The sequence below is a fragment of the Gymnodraco acuticeps genome, unplaced genomic scaffold, assembly GCF_902827175.1.
Source record: "Gymnodraco acuticeps unplaced genomic scaffold, fGymAcu1.1, whole genome shotgun sequence".
In the NCBI taxonomy this organism is placed as follows: Eukaryota; Metazoa; Chordata; class Actinopteri; order Perciformes; family Bathydraconidae; genus Gymnodraco; species Gymnodraco acuticeps.
Window position 1 is genome coordinate 87,103 of NW_022991165.1, and position 18,499 is coordinate 105,601.

The 18,499-nt window shown below is 44.8% G+C and overlaps 1 protein-coding gene across 1 annotated transcript in view; it reads left to right on the forward strand.

Moving 5' to 3' along the window:
• The window catches only part of bmper (BMP binding endothelial regulator), a 46,540-nt gene extending 29,460 nt beyond the window's left edge, over positions 1–17,080 (forward strand). The window contains 12 exon segments of the mRNA XM_034237589.1: positions 619–672; positions 674–719; positions 898–1,007; positions 1,362–1,496; positions 2,980–3,084; positions 9,113–9,158; positions 12,929–13,092; positions 14,194–14,395; positions 14,863–15,065; positions 15,067–15,206; positions 15,630–15,760; positions 16,010–17,080. Of these exon segments, the coding sequence (XP_034093480.1) occupies positions 619–672; positions 674–719; positions 898–1,007; positions 1,362–1,496; positions 2,980–3,084; positions 9,113–9,158; positions 12,929–13,092; positions 14,194–14,395; positions 14,863–15,065; positions 15,067–15,206; positions 15,630–15,760; positions 16,010–16,191 (1,518 nt within the window). The 3' untranslated portion in view covers positions 16,192–17,080.
• The last annotated feature ends 1,419 nt before the right edge of the window (positions 17,081–18,499 follow it).

Genomic DNA, 18,499 nt, shown 5'->3' on the forward strand with positions numbered 1-18,499 from the left:
ACACACTCACACCACACAGCAAACACACACACACACAGTTTGCCCTGATCTAAAGTGAAAATACAAGGCCTTCTTAATGTTACTATGAGACGTGAGAACACCTTGATTATACTTTTAAAGCTCTGTGGAAAGAGACTCTGAAAGTTTCAGGAACAAAGATTCTCTCTCTTTTTGATCCATTTCTATAAAAACCTGTCTGAAAATGAGCTGATCAGATTTTGGCCACTTTATGATGTCATCATCACGATGTTTTGTCTTGTGTAACCATTAGCCAATCAGCAACCAAGGTTGCCCCCCACCTTATCACCTGAATCTCCTCTAGAGCACCATTGTGTTCTTTGTAACCAAATCTCTCTCAGAGGGGCGTGGGGAGGGGCTCCTTATTTTCATCTGAAGTAACAGACAGAGAATCAGCACTGAAACAGAGGGGATTATGGGTAATGCTGCAATGATCTGTTTGGTGTTTCAGCCAATCAGAGACAGGCTCTGGATATATCTGAGACCTGTGAGATATTGATAAGAAACAGTATAATAGGGGACCTTTAAGTCGTGTTTAATTATCACCTGAATGCAAATATAATCCTTATTTAAATGGTGTTTTTGATGTTTGTCCTCCAGGGAGGGCGGACTCTCTGCATGAGGGAGGTGTGTCCCGTCCTCTCATGCCCCGCCCCACCTCAGCCACACCCCCCCCGGACAGTGCTGCCCCAGATGTCTCGGTAAAGACCCTCAAATACTTCTCTCACCTAACAACAAAAGCTATGTTGGCCCATTCATTGATTTCCACATATTGCTTTGTAGCAGTCCCATCATTTGACTCTCCTCCTCCTCCTCCTCCTCCTCCTCCTCCTCCTCCTCCTCCTCCTCCTCCTCCTCCTCCTCCTCCTCCTCCGTCAGGTCAGAGGAAGGTGTTTGATCTGTACTCAGGAAGCTGTCTGTTCCACAGTGAAGTGTTTGAGAACGGCACGTCCTTCTCACACGACAACTGCACCACCTGCACCTGCAAGGTAACGTCTGCGTCTCCACCACCATCGTCATCATCACACCATCAGAGACCCCGTGTTCTTCTTGTTCTGTATTAGGACCCCCATTAGCACTAGCATGAGCATTGGCTGATCTTCCTGGGGTCCTCACACACTGTCAAACATACATAAAACAAAACTAAAACAAAACAGCTCATCATTTCATGCAATTTACAATGAAGTGAAAACTAAAATGGTCATCCAATTTTAGCCATCTAGGCAAAAAGAAAACAAATATATATATTCAAATAATTATTATCAGTTGTATCTAAAGTCTTCCTCCTCCTGTAGGTCTTGACGAGTCCTCCATCTGAGTTGTGTTTGTTTTCTTCTTCCCAGGATTCAACGGTGGTGTGCAACAAGCAGTGCTCTCGTCCTGGGAGTTGCCAAGGCGACCATTGCTGTGACGAGTGTCTGTCCTACGTGAAGGTGGAGGAGGTGAAGTACTGCAGAGTCAGAAACAAGATCTACAGGGTGAGGAACTTAGAAAGCATGGACAGATGGATGGATGGATGGATGGATGGATGGATGGATGGATGGATCAATAGACTGAAGAATTGGATGGAGTGATGGAAAGACATATAGATGAATGAATGGATGGACAAGTGTTGGAAAGAACTGCAACTTCTTAGGTGATTATTCAACCAATTGGGCATTTGGTTCTTGGTCGACCAAGATTTATTTCCCTTAAGTTTTCAATTTTCAATACTTTATTCATACTAAGATTCATGACTTATTTCCAAGAAACCTTTCTGAGCACATCTCTATTGCCCCTTTCACAACAAGGCTTTTCCCGTTCTAGCTCCGTGAGCTTTTCTGGTTCGGAACCGGTTCTTCGGTTCAGCTCCCGCTCTGTTCACACCGCTCAGAGCCCGACTGGTGCTGCGTCATTGCGTCATCGTTTGCGTCATGACGTAACCTTTTGCGTGCCTGCTTCATAAAGCCAAACCGCGCGGAAACCCCTCATATCGACAACAAAAACAATGGCCGATTGTATTGAAGCGCTACTCGTTTTGGTTTTGCTCTGTCGAAACGAAATGGAAGAAATTGGACAACTTTACTACCAACTTTACAGTCGTTACATGCTACATTCAAAAGTTATTTGGACCGCGTGCTCCCGTCCAGCTTCCTCTGTACCAGATTCCCAGTAGGTAGCTGGTCTCTTCAGTGGAGCACTGCCGCTTGTTAAGTTTTAGGTTTTCCATCGTTGTGTACAAACTGGATAAAACGCAGGCTTTTTGTTGTTGTCAGAGGTTGATCCCGCCTCTTCCCCCGCCCCCGCCTCCGACGTAAGCATGACATATGCGGTGCTTGCTTTCTAGACCGACAACTTTTTGGTGCTTGAAACAAACCGGATTCCGGAGCTTAGAGGCAGAAAAACTGGTGCTTTTCAGGCTCCAGCTCCGAACCGGCCCTGGAACCGCGTTGGTGTGAAAGGGGCATCACAAACACAATATTTGGGGTGGTGCTTTAGCAAGATTCCTTGTGGGAAAACTAAACAAAACATTTATTGAATGGGTGATTTTTAGATGAATGAATGATGGGTAAATGTTTAATGTATTGATGGACAGATGGAGTAACTCCATGAATGGACGACTGAATTGATGAATCAGTGATAGATGGATGGTTATACAAATGAATGGACAGAAACATGTATGAAAAATGGACTTATATTAAAAAAATGGTAAATGGGCAGATGAATGCATGAGGATGGATGGGCGCTGGACTTTAAGATGGTGGGATGGATTAAAGATGGTGGATGTATTAAAGATGGTGGATGTATTAAAGATGGTGGATGTATTAAAGATGGTGGATGTATTAAAGATGGTGGGATGTATTAAAGATGGTGGATGTATTAAAGATGGTGGATGTATTAAAGATGGTGGATGTATTAAAGATGGTGGATGTATTAAAGATGGTGGATGTATTCTGATGTTGCTGTGTTTCTGTCCTGCAGGAAGGAGACATGTGGTCGTCCGTTAACTGCACTCTGTGTGCCTGCGTCAAAGGAAACATTGAGTGTCGCCCAAAACAGTGTGTGCCAATCAGCAGCTGCCCCTCGGTGAGTGACAGGCCCATCGGCCAATCACAGGCCAACGTCTTGTTTTCTGGGCTTACGTCGACCTGCCTGTCTCTGTCACTCCACTTGATCTGCTTTCCTCTCTCTCTCTCACTCTTTACAGCCCGTGACTAACTCCATCATTTTCACTTCACATGCGTAACGACTCAAAAAGCCTGATTTACTGGAGGATTGACTTTGCTTCACTAGTTTTGTTTTCCCTTTCTGTGAGCAATTCAGGAGAGTTTGAAACTTGTTTTCAGGAGATATTGCAGGTTTATCTGATACATTAATGTCAGATTTATGACAGGAGTCAGATCCCCTTTCATGCAGGATCATGTCTCTTATTGAACCTGTCCTCTTCACGACTTCTCGATGACAAGGAGGTTTTTCCTATTTAGAACAACAGTGTCTTTTTAGAAAATAGTTGATCTTCAGAGAGGGCAAAAGTACACACATCCTTTACTCAAGTAGAAGTACAGATACTCGTGTTTAAAAATAGAAGTACTGACTAAACTTCTTTACTCAAGTGAAAGTAAAGAGGCTTTGAAGTGTACTTCAGTAAAAAGTACCCATAACTAGCAGCTGTTTTAAAGAGTACCTGACCTCCCTTTATATTAATAGAACAATAATGTCATTGTTAGCTAATGAATGTTTCCATGCTGAACAACGGCAACATGACAACGTTTCCATTGGTCCCTCTTCTTTAGAGAAGACCAGGAAATGATGGATAGACGGATCGTGTTCAAATCAATAGGCACGCAATGACTCTAAAGAATAATGATCACGCCACCAAACACACATTCAGACTAAAGGAACCAGCTGTTTGGAAAATGAGAGAAGTAGAAAGTACAGGTATTTGAGTTCAACATGTAAGAAGTAGAAAGTACAGGTATTTGGGTTCAACATGTAAGAAGTAGAAAGTACAGGTATTTGTGTTCAACATGTAAGAAGTAGAAAGTACAGGTATTTGAGTTCAACATGTAAGAAATAGAAAGTACAGGTATTTGAGTTCAACATGTAAGAAGTAGAAAGTACAGGTATTTGAGTTCAACATGTAAGAAATAGAAAGTACAGGTATTTGAGTTCAACATGTAAGAAGTAGAAAGTACAGGTATTTGAGTTCAACATGGAAGAAGTAGAAAGTACAGGTATTTGGGTTCAACATGTAAGAAGTAGAAAGTACAGGTATTTGAGTTCAACATGGAAGAAGTAGAAAGTACAGGTATTTGTGTTCAACATGTAAGAAGTAGAAAGTACAGGTATTTGAGTTCAACATGGAAGAAGTAGAAAGTACAGGTATTTGTGTTCAACATGTAAGAAGTAGAAAGTACAGGTATTTGGGTTCAACATGTAAGAAGTAGAAAGTACAGGTATTTGTGTTCAACATGTAAGAAGTAGAAAGTACAGGTATTTGGGTTCAACATGTAAGAAGTAGAAAGTACAGGTATTTGGGTTCAACATGTAAGAAGTAGAAAGTACAGGTATTTGGGTTCAACATGTAAGAAGTAGAAAGTACAGGTATTTGTGTTCAACATGTAAGAAGTAGAAAGTACAGGTATTTGGGTTCAACATGTAAGAAGTAGAAAGTACAGGTATTTGTGTTCAACATGTAAGAAGTAGAAAGTACAGGTATTTGTGTTCAACATGTAAGAAGTAGAAAGTACAGGTATTTGTGTTCAACATGTAAGAAGTAGAAAGTACAGGTATTTGTGTTCAACATGTAAGAAGTAGAAAGTACAGGTATTTGGGTTCAAAATGTAAGAAGTAGAAAGTACAGGTATTTGAGTTCAACATGTAAGAAGTAGAAAGTACAGGTATTTGAGTTCAACATGTAAGAAGTAGAAAGTACAGGTATTTGAGTTCAACATGTAAGAAGTAGAAAGTACAGGTATTTGTGTTCAACATGTAAGAAGTAGAAAGTTCAGGTATTTGAGTTCAACATGTAAGAAGTAGAAAGTACAGGTATTTGTGTTCAACATGTAAGAAGTAGAAAGTACAGGTATTTGAGTTCAACATGTAAGAAGTAGAAAGTACAGGTATTTGAGTTCAACATGTAAGAAGTAGAAAGTACAGGTATTTGGGTTCAAAATGTAAGAAGTCAAAGTAAAAAGTTGTGAGAAAAATAAGTAGTGGAGTAAAGTACTGATAAGTACAGTAACGAAGTATTTGACTACTACTACTACTTCCCACCTCTGATGATCTTACAAGAAGCTGAAATGTGTCAAATACTCTGGGAACTTCTTAGAGGCGGAAAGTTTTTCTTTCACTTGCAGAGAGACTGAAAATAGCGACTAGCAGATTTACTGACTCAAATTTGACCGTTTGCTGTTTCCAGCATCTCTTAGGATCAATTAGATACTTGTCATTAGCCGATATGACAGGTCTATCTGATACTTTTATGGCGGATTTATGATGAGATCAACTTTCATGCAGGTATCGGTGTCTTTCCAAAAGACACACGGACACCTGTTCTTCCTCTGAAAAAGAACCATGCTTTTTTAGGAAATTAGTGACCTTACGAGCAGCTGAAGTGTGACGTTCGCTGTCTCTGGGAACTTCTTGCATGAGGAAGGTTTGTGCTGCGTCTGTGCAAGCCTCAAAACAACGAAGCTGGCCTGATTTACTCGCAGATAAGACTCTCAAATGTGAACGTCTCGTGTTTTCAGAGTTATATTTTTCCGTTCCTGTGTCAATTTGATACTTGTTATTAGCAGATATGTCAGATCTGTCTTTTACATTTATGGCAGATTTATGATATAAGTGATATCCTCTTTCCTTTAGGGGATTGGAGTCTTGCCAAAAGACACACTTCCCACCCGGGACTATATTCTATAAGAGTTATATTGCTCCTCTACAATATAAAACAGTGCTCTTCTAGCACATTAGTAATCTAATGAGTATCTGACGAGCCGCGTTAGCTGTCAAATGATATGGAAACTTCTGCCGTTCGCGACAACAGCTAGATTTACTGTCGGATTTACTCACTTAAAATCAACAGTTACATATTTCAGCGTTATATTTCCCATTCCTGAGCAGCTTAGATTACTTTGATACGTGTTATAAGGAGATATATCAGATCTGTCTCATACATTTACGACGGATTTATGATAGAAGTTAGATCCACTTTCCTGCAGGGGATGAGGGTATTGCCAAAAGACACACAGTCGGTTTTGAACCTGTCACTTTCCAGGACTTCTCTATAACAGTGAGGTTTGGGGGGAGGAAGGTTTGTGCTGCGTTCACTTACCCTCTGTAACGCCTGAACATCGCGACTCTAGCCTGATTTACTGGTGGATTTACTCGCCTTAAAAGCAACAGTTTCATATCTTGAAAGTTATACTTCCCATTCCTGAGCAACTTGGATTCATTCGATACTTGTTATTAGAAGATATGTCAGATCATACATTTATGTTAGATCCACTTTCCTGCAGGGGACAAATGCTTGCCGAAGACACACAGTCGGTATTGAACCTTCCAGGACTTCTCTATAACGGCGAGGTCTTTTACTATATAAATACAGTATTTAGTCTATTGGTCTATCTATCCTATATCACAGAAACGGGGCCCTTTTAGCGACAACAGCCTGATTTACGAGCGGATTTACTGACTTAAAACACCTGAATTTCCCCACGGGGATAAATGAAGTTCCCTCTAATCTTATCTTATCTTAAAATCAACAGTTTCTTATTTTCAGAGTTATATTTTCCCTTCCCTGTTCGATTTCGATCAATTTGATACGTCAGAGCTATCACTATTTGGCAGATTGAAGGTGTTAATTAGATCCCTTTTCTTCAGGGGATCTGTGTCTTGCCACACTTCCCAGGACTTCTTAATAACACTGAGGTCTTTCCTTTACACATAAGCAGTCTATGGGTGTATCCTCGGTGCCCTTTCAGCACATTAGTGATCTTATGAGCAGCTGAGGCGTGGCGTTCGCTGTCAAACGCTCTGGAAACTTCTGGCAGGAGGAAGGTTTTCGCTGCGCTCACCTGTCGCTGAGGTCGCTCGGGGGTCGTCTGTCGGCCGCTGGGTGATGGAGAGGATTCCTCACATTCCTCCGCCCGCTGACGGTCACTCAGTCAAAGTCCAAGTTCACACGCTCCCTGCGGTTTCAACAAGCCCTCACCTGTTGTTGTGGTCAGACAGGCGGCTGCAGGGAGGTGGTCTGCGACTCCAAGGGAAACACAACAGCTCACTACAAGCTGGTGATTTATTACGCAGTGTGTCGTTAACGTGGGAAGCACTTTCAGATAAGTATATATGATATGTTTGATCTTACGGGTGGTTTAAATGGCTGGGGTTAGGGATTTGGTGGCAGTTAGCAGAGGTGGGAGAAGTACTCAGAGAAAACAGTTTTAGTCATTAGACTATATTTCACATTTCCGTCGATCCAGTCTATCCAATTGTCTTCTCCTAAGCGATCCTGTTGTCATTGTTACTTTAACATCAGTAGGTCAGTTACTCCTGAGGTTGTAAATTGAAGTATAGTAAGTCATAGCTTTCGTTGATTATATTAATGAATATACAACAATAAATTGTGCACATGTGATGTCTGCAATTCATTTTTAGAGATGATTTTGGCGAGGACACAGTTTATAAACTCAAAGTTATCATGGCTGTGTATTATCTCTCTCACAGAGGTCACCACAGTCCACACACACACACTCCCATGCTGTCAGCCTGCGGTCAGCGGCAGGTCGGCAGAGTGTGTGTGTGTGTGTGTGTGTGTGCGTGCGTGCGTGCGTGCGTGCGTGCGTGCGTGCGTGCGTGCGTGCGTGCGTGCGTGCGTGCGTGCGTGCGCATCTGCGTCCCTTTGGAGACAGCGTGTCTCGGAACAGCCTTTTGTCCGTGTGACGTTTGAGTGACAGCAAAGAAGAGGTTCCCTATATTAGGCCCCTGAAAACCAATCTATGTGTGTGTGTGTGTGTGTCCTCAGTTTGTCAAAAGGCAGCGCTCTTCAAAGAGAGAGATTGGCCTTTGTGCAGAGGTTAGGACTCTGGAGTTTGTATTGAGTGTACAGAGAACGTCTGTAGGTGATGACAGGTGTGTGTGTGTGTGTGTGTGTGTGTGTGTGTGGTGTGTGTGTGTGTGTGTGTGTGTGTGTGTGTGTGTGTGTGTGTGTGTGTGTGTGTGTGTGTGTGTGTGTGTGTGTGTGTGTGTGTGTGTGTGTGTGTGTGTGTGTGTGTGTGTGTGTGTGTGTGTGTGTGTGTGTGTGTGTGTGTGTGTGTGTGTGTGTGTGTGTGTGTGAGAAAGAGAAAGACAGGGGGAAAAAGAGTGTGTGTTTGCGCAAATGAAGGGCTTCCCTGAGGCAACAAAAACTAAGTGTGTGAAAGAGTCCTCTGATCTGCACTTCTGATGGAAGTTGACACATGCTGTACACACACACACACACACAGAAACACTTAGCGCACACACGCAGAGGTTCCTGTTACACAGACACAGTTCAGCGGTTGAAGTGGGAGTATCGGTGTCTCTGTGGTCGACTGTGAACTCCACAGATCGGGAACTTTTCTTCCGTTTCATTCTTTCATTTCACTTCTGAGCCGTCTGTGTGACTGACGGCTGGAAAACAAACGCTGCACCTTGTGTTCCAGCGGCCAACAAAATGATGTGGAAAGATGTGTCAGTTTAACCGTTTGTTGCCAGGATATCTACAGATATATTGTATTTGATCAACTGTCACTTTTAATGGTTGTTGTGTTTATTTGCCCCTGGAAAATTGTGTTTTATTTCACGTCGCGTGCTTTTTGCGTCACTAAATGTAACCAGACAGATGAAAAAAGTATGTTAGAATGGTCCATTATGATACTAATTGCTGCCGACTGGGCTTGATAAACCAGTTGGCCGATTCATTTCTTCAGATATATCTTCCATATTTTGTTAATAAATGTCAGCTTCTTCAGATCTTTTTCCATCTGTGATGTTTCTCGACATCATTCTGCATGCTGTTAAGTATTTCCTCCGCTCTTCTCTGGCAGAGTTGTGTCCCTGAGAGAGTCTCTAACCCTGTCTGTCTCCTCTCCTGCAGAATAAGATCCTGAACAGGACCGGCTGCTGTCCCGTCTGCACTGAAAGTGAGTAAGTTTCCTCTTCTGTAGATTTATCACACGGAACCAAAGTCCAGTGCTTGGATCTTGATGCAGCTGAAAATGAAGTATTGATTGTGTATTTTGAGGGATATTTCAGTAGAGTAAAATCTATGAAACGTCCTTTTTAAAGAAAAAGAAAACACATCTTTGCTATTCAAAGTTGAGCTGAGCGTTTCCCGTGACGGTCAGTTCGCCCTCGGCTCATTTCACTTTGCTTTTTGTCTGCGACCTGCAGCGAGAGTCAACAGAAATGGCTTTAAATGTACCGTTTCAGGAGAACAAAGACTCCATAAACCTCAGACGAGCACATACCACTTCTGAGAAAGTTACATTGGTTCCTCATATTTCACCACTTATCATAAATTATCTTTTTGCTGCGGGCTCCCAGACATCAGTGTATATCATTGTTCGATTTCTCCTGCTATGATGGAAGGAACAATGATTTGTGTGCCAGTAATTGTATATTAAAGAGTCCTCTCCTGCTGATGTCCAGGTGTATATCAGTATGTAGAGTCTCTACTTTAAAGAGTCCTCTCCTGCTGATGTTCAGGTGTATATCAGTATGTAGAGTCTCTACTTTAAAGAGTCCTCTCCTGCTGATGTTCAGGTGTATATCAGTATGTAGTGTCTCTACTTTAAAGAGTCCTCTCCTGCTGATGTCCAGGTGTATATCAGTATGTAGAGTCTCTACTTTAAAGAGTCCTCTCCTGCTGATGTTCAGGTGTATATATATGTTACGGTGTGCAGGAAGCAGGACCCAAATGCAGATTTAAGTGACACAAAATAATTCCTTTATTTCAAGGCTACAATATACAGAGACAGAACAGAACACTCACCGCAGACCAAGTCATTACACAAGGCCACCAGGGTGGGTGGAGGGGGACGGGCTTGGGCTGACAGCCCAGGGGCAAGGCAGAGCTTGAAACGGGGGTTATGGAGGGGCGAAGGCAGTGGCAGGTAGAATCAGGGGGTCGGGCCCGAGGGCGAGGACCGCGGAACTCAGGGGGCAGGGCAGAACCCGGTGTCGGCCGGACAGGAACCGGCGCTGGTGGGACAGGCCTCGGAAGGATCCCCCACGAAAGAGGACCAGGAGTTGGCAGGACCCCCGCCAGGAGGGCAGTCGGCGGGACCCCCAACGGGACAGTACACAGGGTTGGCAGGACCCCCGGCAGGAGAGAAGTTCGCGGGACCTCCAACAGGACAGGACACAGGGTTGGTAGGACCCCCGGCAGAAGGGCAGTCGGTGGGACCCCCAACGGGACAGCACACAGGGCTGGCAGGACCCCCGGCAGGAGAGTAGTTTGCGGGACCTCCAACGGGACTGGACATGGAGCCGGAAGGACCCCCAGCGGGACCCCCAACGGGACAGGACATGGGATTGGTAGGACCCCCGGCAGGAGAGTAGACGGCGGGACCCCCAACGGGACAGGACATGGGATTGGCAGGACCCCCGGCAGGAGAGTAGACGGCGGGACCTCCAACGAGACAGACATGGAGTTGGCAGGACCCCCAGCGGAACCTCCAACGGACCAGGACATTGGGTAGGGACTTGAGACGTGACTCAAGTAGGGACTCGAGAGGAGACTCGAGAGGGGAACCAAGGGGGAACTCGAGAGGGGAACCAAGGGGGAACTCGAGAGGGGACTCGAGAGGAGACTCGAGAGGGGAACTAGAGAGGGGACTAGAGGAGAGACTAGAGGAGGGACTAGAGGAGGGACTAGAGGAGGGACTAGAGAAGGGAACTCGAGAGGGGACTTGAGAGGGGACTCGAGGAGGGACTAGAGGAGGGACTAGAGGAGGGAACTCGAGAGGGGACTGGAGAGGGGACTCCAGAGGGGACTAGAGGAGGAACTAGAGAAGGGAACTCGAGAGGGGACTCGAGAGGGGAACTAGAGAGGGGACTCGAGGAGGGACTAGAGGAGGGACTAAAGGAGGGAACTCGAGAGGGGACTAGAGGAGAGACTAGAGGAGGAACTAGAGAAGGGAACTCGAGAGGGGACTGGAGAGGGGACTCCAGAGGGGACTAGAGGAGGGACTAGAGGAGGAACTAGAGAAGGGAACTCGAGAGGGGACTCGAGAGGGGAACTAGAGAGGGGACTCGAGGAGGGACTAGAGGAGGGACTAAAGGAGGGAACTCGAGAGGGGACTAGAGGAGAGACTAGAGGAGGGGCTAGAGGAGGGACTCGATGGGGAACTGGAGAGGGGACCATGGCTGCTCGGGCCAGAACTGGGGCTGAAACCATGGCTGCTGGGGACTGTACTAGGTCTGGAACCATGGCCGGAAATATGGCTGTATGATCCAGTTCTGAAGCCGAAAACATGGCTGTATGGGCCGGCTCTGGAGCCGGAATTGAAGCCAGAATCATGGCTGTAAGGTCCGGTTCTAAAGCCGGAAACATGGCTGTAAGGTCCGGTTCTGGAGCCGGAAACATGGCTGTAAGATCCCGTTCTGAAGCCGGAAACATGGCTGTATGGGCCGGCTCTGGAGCCGGAACCATGGCTGCTAGGACCGGTACCTGAGTACGAGCTGGCTTCCTGACCTTGCGTCTTTTAGAAGTCTTTTGGAGGCTCCGTGGACCTCCAAACGCCAGGCGGGATCCCAAGAAAGGGTCAGAGAATGGAGACTGGCACTCAGGGCTGCGTGAGAAAACTCTGAGAAATTCAGGCAATGAGCCTCTCAACCATGGCATGTTGTCCACCTCCATTTGTGCCTTTTTGAGGACAGCCTCTTTGTCCCTTTTAGCCAAGGTTCTACTCCATTCAGCATAATGACACTGAAGAGTGTACTCTAGGGATAACAAGTCCAAATAAAAATTAAAATCCGCTGGGTCCATTGTTGGTCGGTTCGTAATATTACGGTGTGCAGGATGCAGGACCCAAATGCAGATTTAAGTGACACAAAATAATTCCTTTATTTCAAGGCTACAATATACAGAGACAGAACAGAACCCTCACCGCAGACCAAGTCATGACACAAGATGAACCGACACTGAACACAGGAAGAGACAAGACTAAATACAGGAAGGGGTAATCACAAGACGAGACACAGCCGGGCAGGGGAGGAGAAACACAAGGGCCACAGGTGAAAACAATCAGACAACTAGACACACCAGGGAAACTAACGACGGGAGGAAAAACACAGGAAGAAGGACCAGACAATATACAAGGATGAAAATACCCATAACCAGACATACAAAACTACAACACAGACAGATCCTAACAATATCAGTATGTAGTGTCTCTACATGTCTCCCTGCTTTAATGTTCAAAAAGCTCTTTATTTTTCTCATACTGCCTGTGTTGCAGCACCTCTTTTCACCCTCTGTCTGAAACCAGAGCCCAGTCTGCTCTGATTGGTTAGTTGGCCGCCTCTGTTGTGATTGGTCAACCGCTTAGAGATGTCCCGCCCCCTAGCCTATCACGTAAAATGTGTTGGAGCACTAGCCAATAGAAGCGCGAGTGTTACATAATGATGTCACTGTGTTCTGTAAGTAAACAAAGCAGTCCAATGGAGGCTTTCAGGCAGGACCGTGGGGAGAGAAACTCCTTTTGGAGGGAACACAGGAATGTTAGCCTCTGCAGACCATTTACATGCAATAAAAACCTATAAATCACACTACAGAGAAGGGTAACCCCCTACAACCCCAATGAGGCCTTTTTTCAGTTCAATTTAATTTGTTCTCTGCAATTTTCTCGTTTTTGTTCGTTCTTCCTCCATCTGAACTCCTCTCTGTCTCTGCCTCGTCCCTCTGCAGAGCCGGGTGTGTGCACGGTGTTTGGAGACCCTCACTACAACACCTTCGACGGCAGGACCTTTAACTTCCAGGGCACCTGTCAGTACGTCCTGACTCGAGACTGTGGCTCCGCCCCCTCTGGAGGAGCAGGGAACTCCGTCAGCGGCACGGACTCCAGCTTCATGGTGAGATGGAGAACTGATATGTAACAGTGTTTCTCAAACTTTTTTCAGTAATGTACCCCCTTTGAAACATTTTCTCAGCCGAGTACCCCCTGACCGACCCCGAACATCTTTGATAGAAAAAGCCTATATACATAATTACAATATAGTGATGTTCCATCAGTGTGTGATTTATTAACTCCTTCATGCATGAATTACAACAAACTAAGGATTTTTTCATCTTTGTGCATGAAAAAAAGAAGTTTTTCAATTGAAGTAATATATATGTTTAACAAACCAATGAACAAAATGATATATTATGAAAAACTATAAAATACAATACACACATTTGACATGTTTATATGAGGACCCCCTTGGTGGTTCTAGAAATATTTTATATAAAATTGTGTTTTCTATTTCACTTATTGTACTAAAATTATTTTTGTAATCATCAATGGTATTTTTTTTAATTAAACTTTTGTTTTCTTTTTAAATCTCACGTACCCCCTGCAGTACCCCCAACGTACCCCTAGGGGTCCGCGTACCCCCATTTGAGAATCACTGATCTATACTGTTAATTTCACAGAGAATTTCCCCAAATGTGAGCTTAATTTGTTAGACATTCTCTCAATGGATCCTATAGCAACATCTCCAAACCAAAGTATTTCCGGAGCTTGACGTGTGTGTTGGGAAAATACTGAATGTCCTCCTCCAACATGAGAGTAACATGATGGAATCCCAACTGTAGCTGTGAACATGACAGGATGTATGATTACCTAGAAGAGCATCAGGACTGTTTTAGGCATATGATAGCTATGTGATTAACATGATGATTCAGCCTCTATGGAGATAGACATATGACAAGCATGCTCATTTCTGACGTGGAGCTAATCTGAAGTAAACATTGAATACTGCTTTCTATTCCTCCATCTTGTGACTGTGTAACTCCCTCTCTTGGATATCAGCATGTGAAGGACACTGTTCAGGAACTAGTTGATGCTCTGTATGTGATGACTCCTTCCATTCTGGAGAGGATCACAAATACATGGATCCTGAGGTTGAAGCTCAAGCCGGTGACGAGGGATATTTTTCTAACAACGTGTGTCTTCTCTCTCTGTTCCCCAGGTGTTGGTGAAGAACGACGCCCGGCGGACGCGCTCCTTCTCCTGGACTCAGTCGGTGGAGATCCGGCTGGGCGGGCTGGTCCTCGGGCTCCACCAGCACCTCACGGTCCGGAAGAACGGGTCCCGCATCGCCCTGCCCTACCACGGCCCCGGGGTGCACATCGACCTGGACGGGTACCTGCTCAAACTCACCACCATCGCAGGTCAGCACACAAGACCCTGAGACATACGACATACGACTACAGCATGAACTTTGAGTGTTTAATGCATAACTTGTAGCTTTGGTAAAGAAAATAGTCTGATGCGTAATTTCATAGATTTTCTTTGCCCAGAATAATCCCAACTAAAGGATCACTCACTAGTTTCTTCAACCATTTTTGAAAGCTATGTAAAAAGCAAAAAAATGGACATTGAATTAGGATTATTTTCAGTCCAAAACAAAAACATAACGTCGACAAAGTTGAAACACCTCTGGTTGGCAAGAGAAGCATAAAACCTATTTGCATATTATTATAAAAAGCAGTATTAGATTTCACATACTGTTTTATTTTAGGCATTGTTTTACTTCCATATATCTTAAGTATGTTGCACTGTTGGAAGAGCGTTCACTGTAGGCACAGATGACAGATCTTCAATCTTAAATTGTATTCCCCTCCTCCTCCCTCTGAAGGTCTGGAGATCACGTGGGACGGAGACAGTTTCGTTGAAGTGGTCGCGGCCCCCCACCTGCGAGGACGTCTCTGTGGCCTCTGTGGAAACTACAACGGCCACAAGCGTGACGACACCATGGGGGGCGACGGGCAGTTCAAGTTCGACGTGGACGAGTTTGCCGAGTCGTGGCGAATGGAGGGGAACGAGGTTTGCTCCCAGCAGCCCCCCCCCCCGCCGGCCGGCCTCCTTCCTGTGTCCCGGCAGCGTCAAGGTCAAATTCCGCGCTCATCGAGAGTGCCAGAAGATAAAGCTGTGGGAGTTCCAGAAGTGCCACCGTGTGATCGACTTCGCCCCTTTCTACAGGTCAGAGCACACAGAAGCATTAGGTTTCATTTAAAGTGTCCTTATTTGTTGTGCTTTTACTCGCTGTCGGCTGTGCGTGGTGAGGAGAAGCTGCTTCGAGGGGCCCCCAGTGAATGTTTGCCTAGGGCCCCCACAGACTCTAGAATCGGCACTGGATATAACAATGTCAATCTGAGATCACAGGCTCCTCCAACAGTGCAACACAATAAAACAGATAATAGTGCAAGTAAATACGATAAAATAAAATAGAAATAGTGTATATACAAGCAACCAGATGTTCTTTCAAAAGTTCAGTTTAACAGTCTTATGGCCTGTGGGATGAAACTGTCCCTGAGTCTGGTGGTTTGAAGTACTTCTTATCTTATCTGATAACAACCCACCCTCGTCCGATAACGTGTTTATTTCATTGTCTGCTCTCTGTAGGTCGTGTGTGACGGACATGTGTGAGTGTCCGGTCCATAAGAACTGTTACTGTGAGTCCTTCATGGCGTACAGCCGGGCCTGCGAGAGGGAGGGAGCGCCCGTCGTCTGGAGGGCCGACACCTCCTGCATGGGTGAGTCACGGCTGTTATAGTCATTTAAAGGTCACCTATTATGCAAAATCCACTTATTCACGTCTCTTCTACATCATGTATGAACTGCTAAGGTAAATGACCTTTTGTCTCATATTCATCTTTTGATGTACAGCAAAAATAAAGCAATCGGCCTCTCTGTTCAAATCGTTTTGGAGGGGACTGTATGTATGTTTTTTTTCAGGTGTATAGATGCATATCAGCAACGTCTTTTTTGTTGTCTCCCTCCAGCCACGCAGTGTAAACACGGCGCTGTGTACGACACCTGCGGCCCCGGCTGCACCAAAACCTGCGACAACTGGAACGAGATCGGTCCGTGCCACAAGCCCTGCGTGGCCGGCTGCCACTGCCCCGCCAACCTGGTGCTGTTCCAGGGCCGCTGCATCAAACCCACGTCCTGCCCCGGCCGGTGACCCCTGACCCCGGAGGGATGCGGGGGGGGGGGGGGCAGGGCAGGTTATAGAGACAGAATATAAAGGGGGCCAAAGAAGCAGAGAAAGGTCTGATGTGGACGGATCAGATGGGATACGGTACTCAGGGTCCAGATTGATCTGATTTAGACATTCGAGGGGATTTGGTGAAGAACTTCCTCCAGCTTCTCGTCCCGTCACAAAACCAATTTCCGCCCCCCGGAGTTTACAATTTCTCTAAGGGGAAGAACTGATGAGATAACCCCCCATGTTTTCGATATTTTACGTTCTCCTACTCCTGAGGAACGTTGGTCCACGCTGCCATGGACCCTCAGGAAACTACGTGGGCCACTGGACTCCTGCTCGAGCCAAAATGGCGTCCACATTGTCCCTCACAGACACTCAAAAAGTGAGAAATCTGCATTTTGGAATAAGGAGATTCTGATGCCTCCATGTTGCATCATTTCATACTGTAAGCTAGCCAGATTTATATGAAAGACAGACAGCTTTTATATTATTATTATTATTGTTCTAATTATTATTATTATTAATATTATTATTTTTTGTTGTTGATGTTAATTTATATATCGGTTAAAATGACATGTCGTAGCAAGAGCCAGAATCATGAGTATAATTGCGTTATAAATGATTTTTAAAGGGAAACAAAAGCTATTTATGTATTTGTTGTGAACTCTTGTGTTACTGTTTGAAGAGAAATGCCCAAATGTGACTCAGTTGTTGCACCATCGCAGGGAAAAAGTACTGTATTGTAATAATAAGCCACGTGTACAGGTCGTTGTGGTTCGTACCAAACTGAAGGTGTTTACTGAGCATATGTTTCACTTGACGATGATTATTTAAGACCAGCAATATAATCTTTTATCGAAGTTCATTTGTGACTGCTGTCTTTACTTTCCTCCGTGTCATAACGTTTCATATTTGAAGGAGAAGCGAGCCCACGCCTCAGGTTGTTCAAACTCCCGAAAGGAAGTGGAGACATCTGGAAATCTGATGGAGTTCTTAAACATTTGAGCATTTCCTTTTATTTGGATCAAGATTTCCCTGACCTAAATTGTTTATTTTTCAGACTGTATTTCTAATATTTGCTTCTTTCTTGAGAATGACAGTTTCTACCCTTTCAGGCATCTGCAAAAATGTGTATTTAACAATCTAAGAGGTTGGAAAATCACTCTTCCATTGAACTGATTGCAACCTACAGACATGATGACGATGAAGTAAAGCTCCATATTATGTGTTAAAACCAAAACGTTATCAAAGTTTTAAGCACCACTTCAGGTTTTTTCTTGAAGCCAAAGCTGAAAAGGTTGAATAAAGCATAAAATCCTCTCTCTTTTCCTCCGTAACCAAATCTCTAAAAACGGGGGAACAACGGAGCTGATCCAGATTTGCGTCCGATATGACGTCATATCTGAAATGTGGACCCACGGCCCAATCAGAAACGTTGCTATCAGAAACAATGCCCGACTGTTTTGGACATAATATGGTCGGTGTTTAAATTAGCATCGCTAGCACTCAGAGCTAACCTGTACTGGAGAGCATGGCCCAATCCCAAACCACTCCCTCGACCCTACCCCTCCGTGACGGAGTGAACTCCGTCTGTAGCCACACTCGCAGCTCAACGAGGCTCCCTCCTGTCAGATGGAGGGAGTAAATACGGCAGCAAGCTTTGGGACGGCCTCCCCTCTCCGGCAGAAACAGGAAATGCCGTAACTGTATGTAACAAAGGTTTCAAATCAGCATCTCTTAGACAAAAAGTTTAAATTAATAACTCAAATAAAACTCCAAACATCTTTCATTGTGTTTCAAAGCTCTTTTAGTTTTAAACCTGATATAACCTTTATAAGCTTCTTAGTTTTTGCAACAGTCTGTAAATATACACAACTTTATAATAACATGCACAATTTTTCCTTTTTCTAGACTAACACAGGTATGATCCTAAGTTAAAAACATATGAGGTTATCATGAGGTTGTTAACATCGTAGTTTATCAGTGGATGTTTACTGGAACTACTTTTTAACAGCTTGTTTCCCGACGGACACACACAGCGTGACTCCGGTCAGGTAGAGACCGGTCTCAAGTCAGCACCGATGCAGACTCGCTGTTTGAGGGCTTGATAGCCCACTCCCCCTCCACACCGCTCCACACTCGTTGGTTTGGAACAGCCCTCAATATGGCGGACCCTCCGCGTGAACGCGCAAACAGAGGGGTAGGGTGTAGGGGGCGGTTTGGGAATGGGCCCATGTGTGTGAAGAAGCAGGAAATAGAGAAAGCCTTTGAGTTCCATACTGTT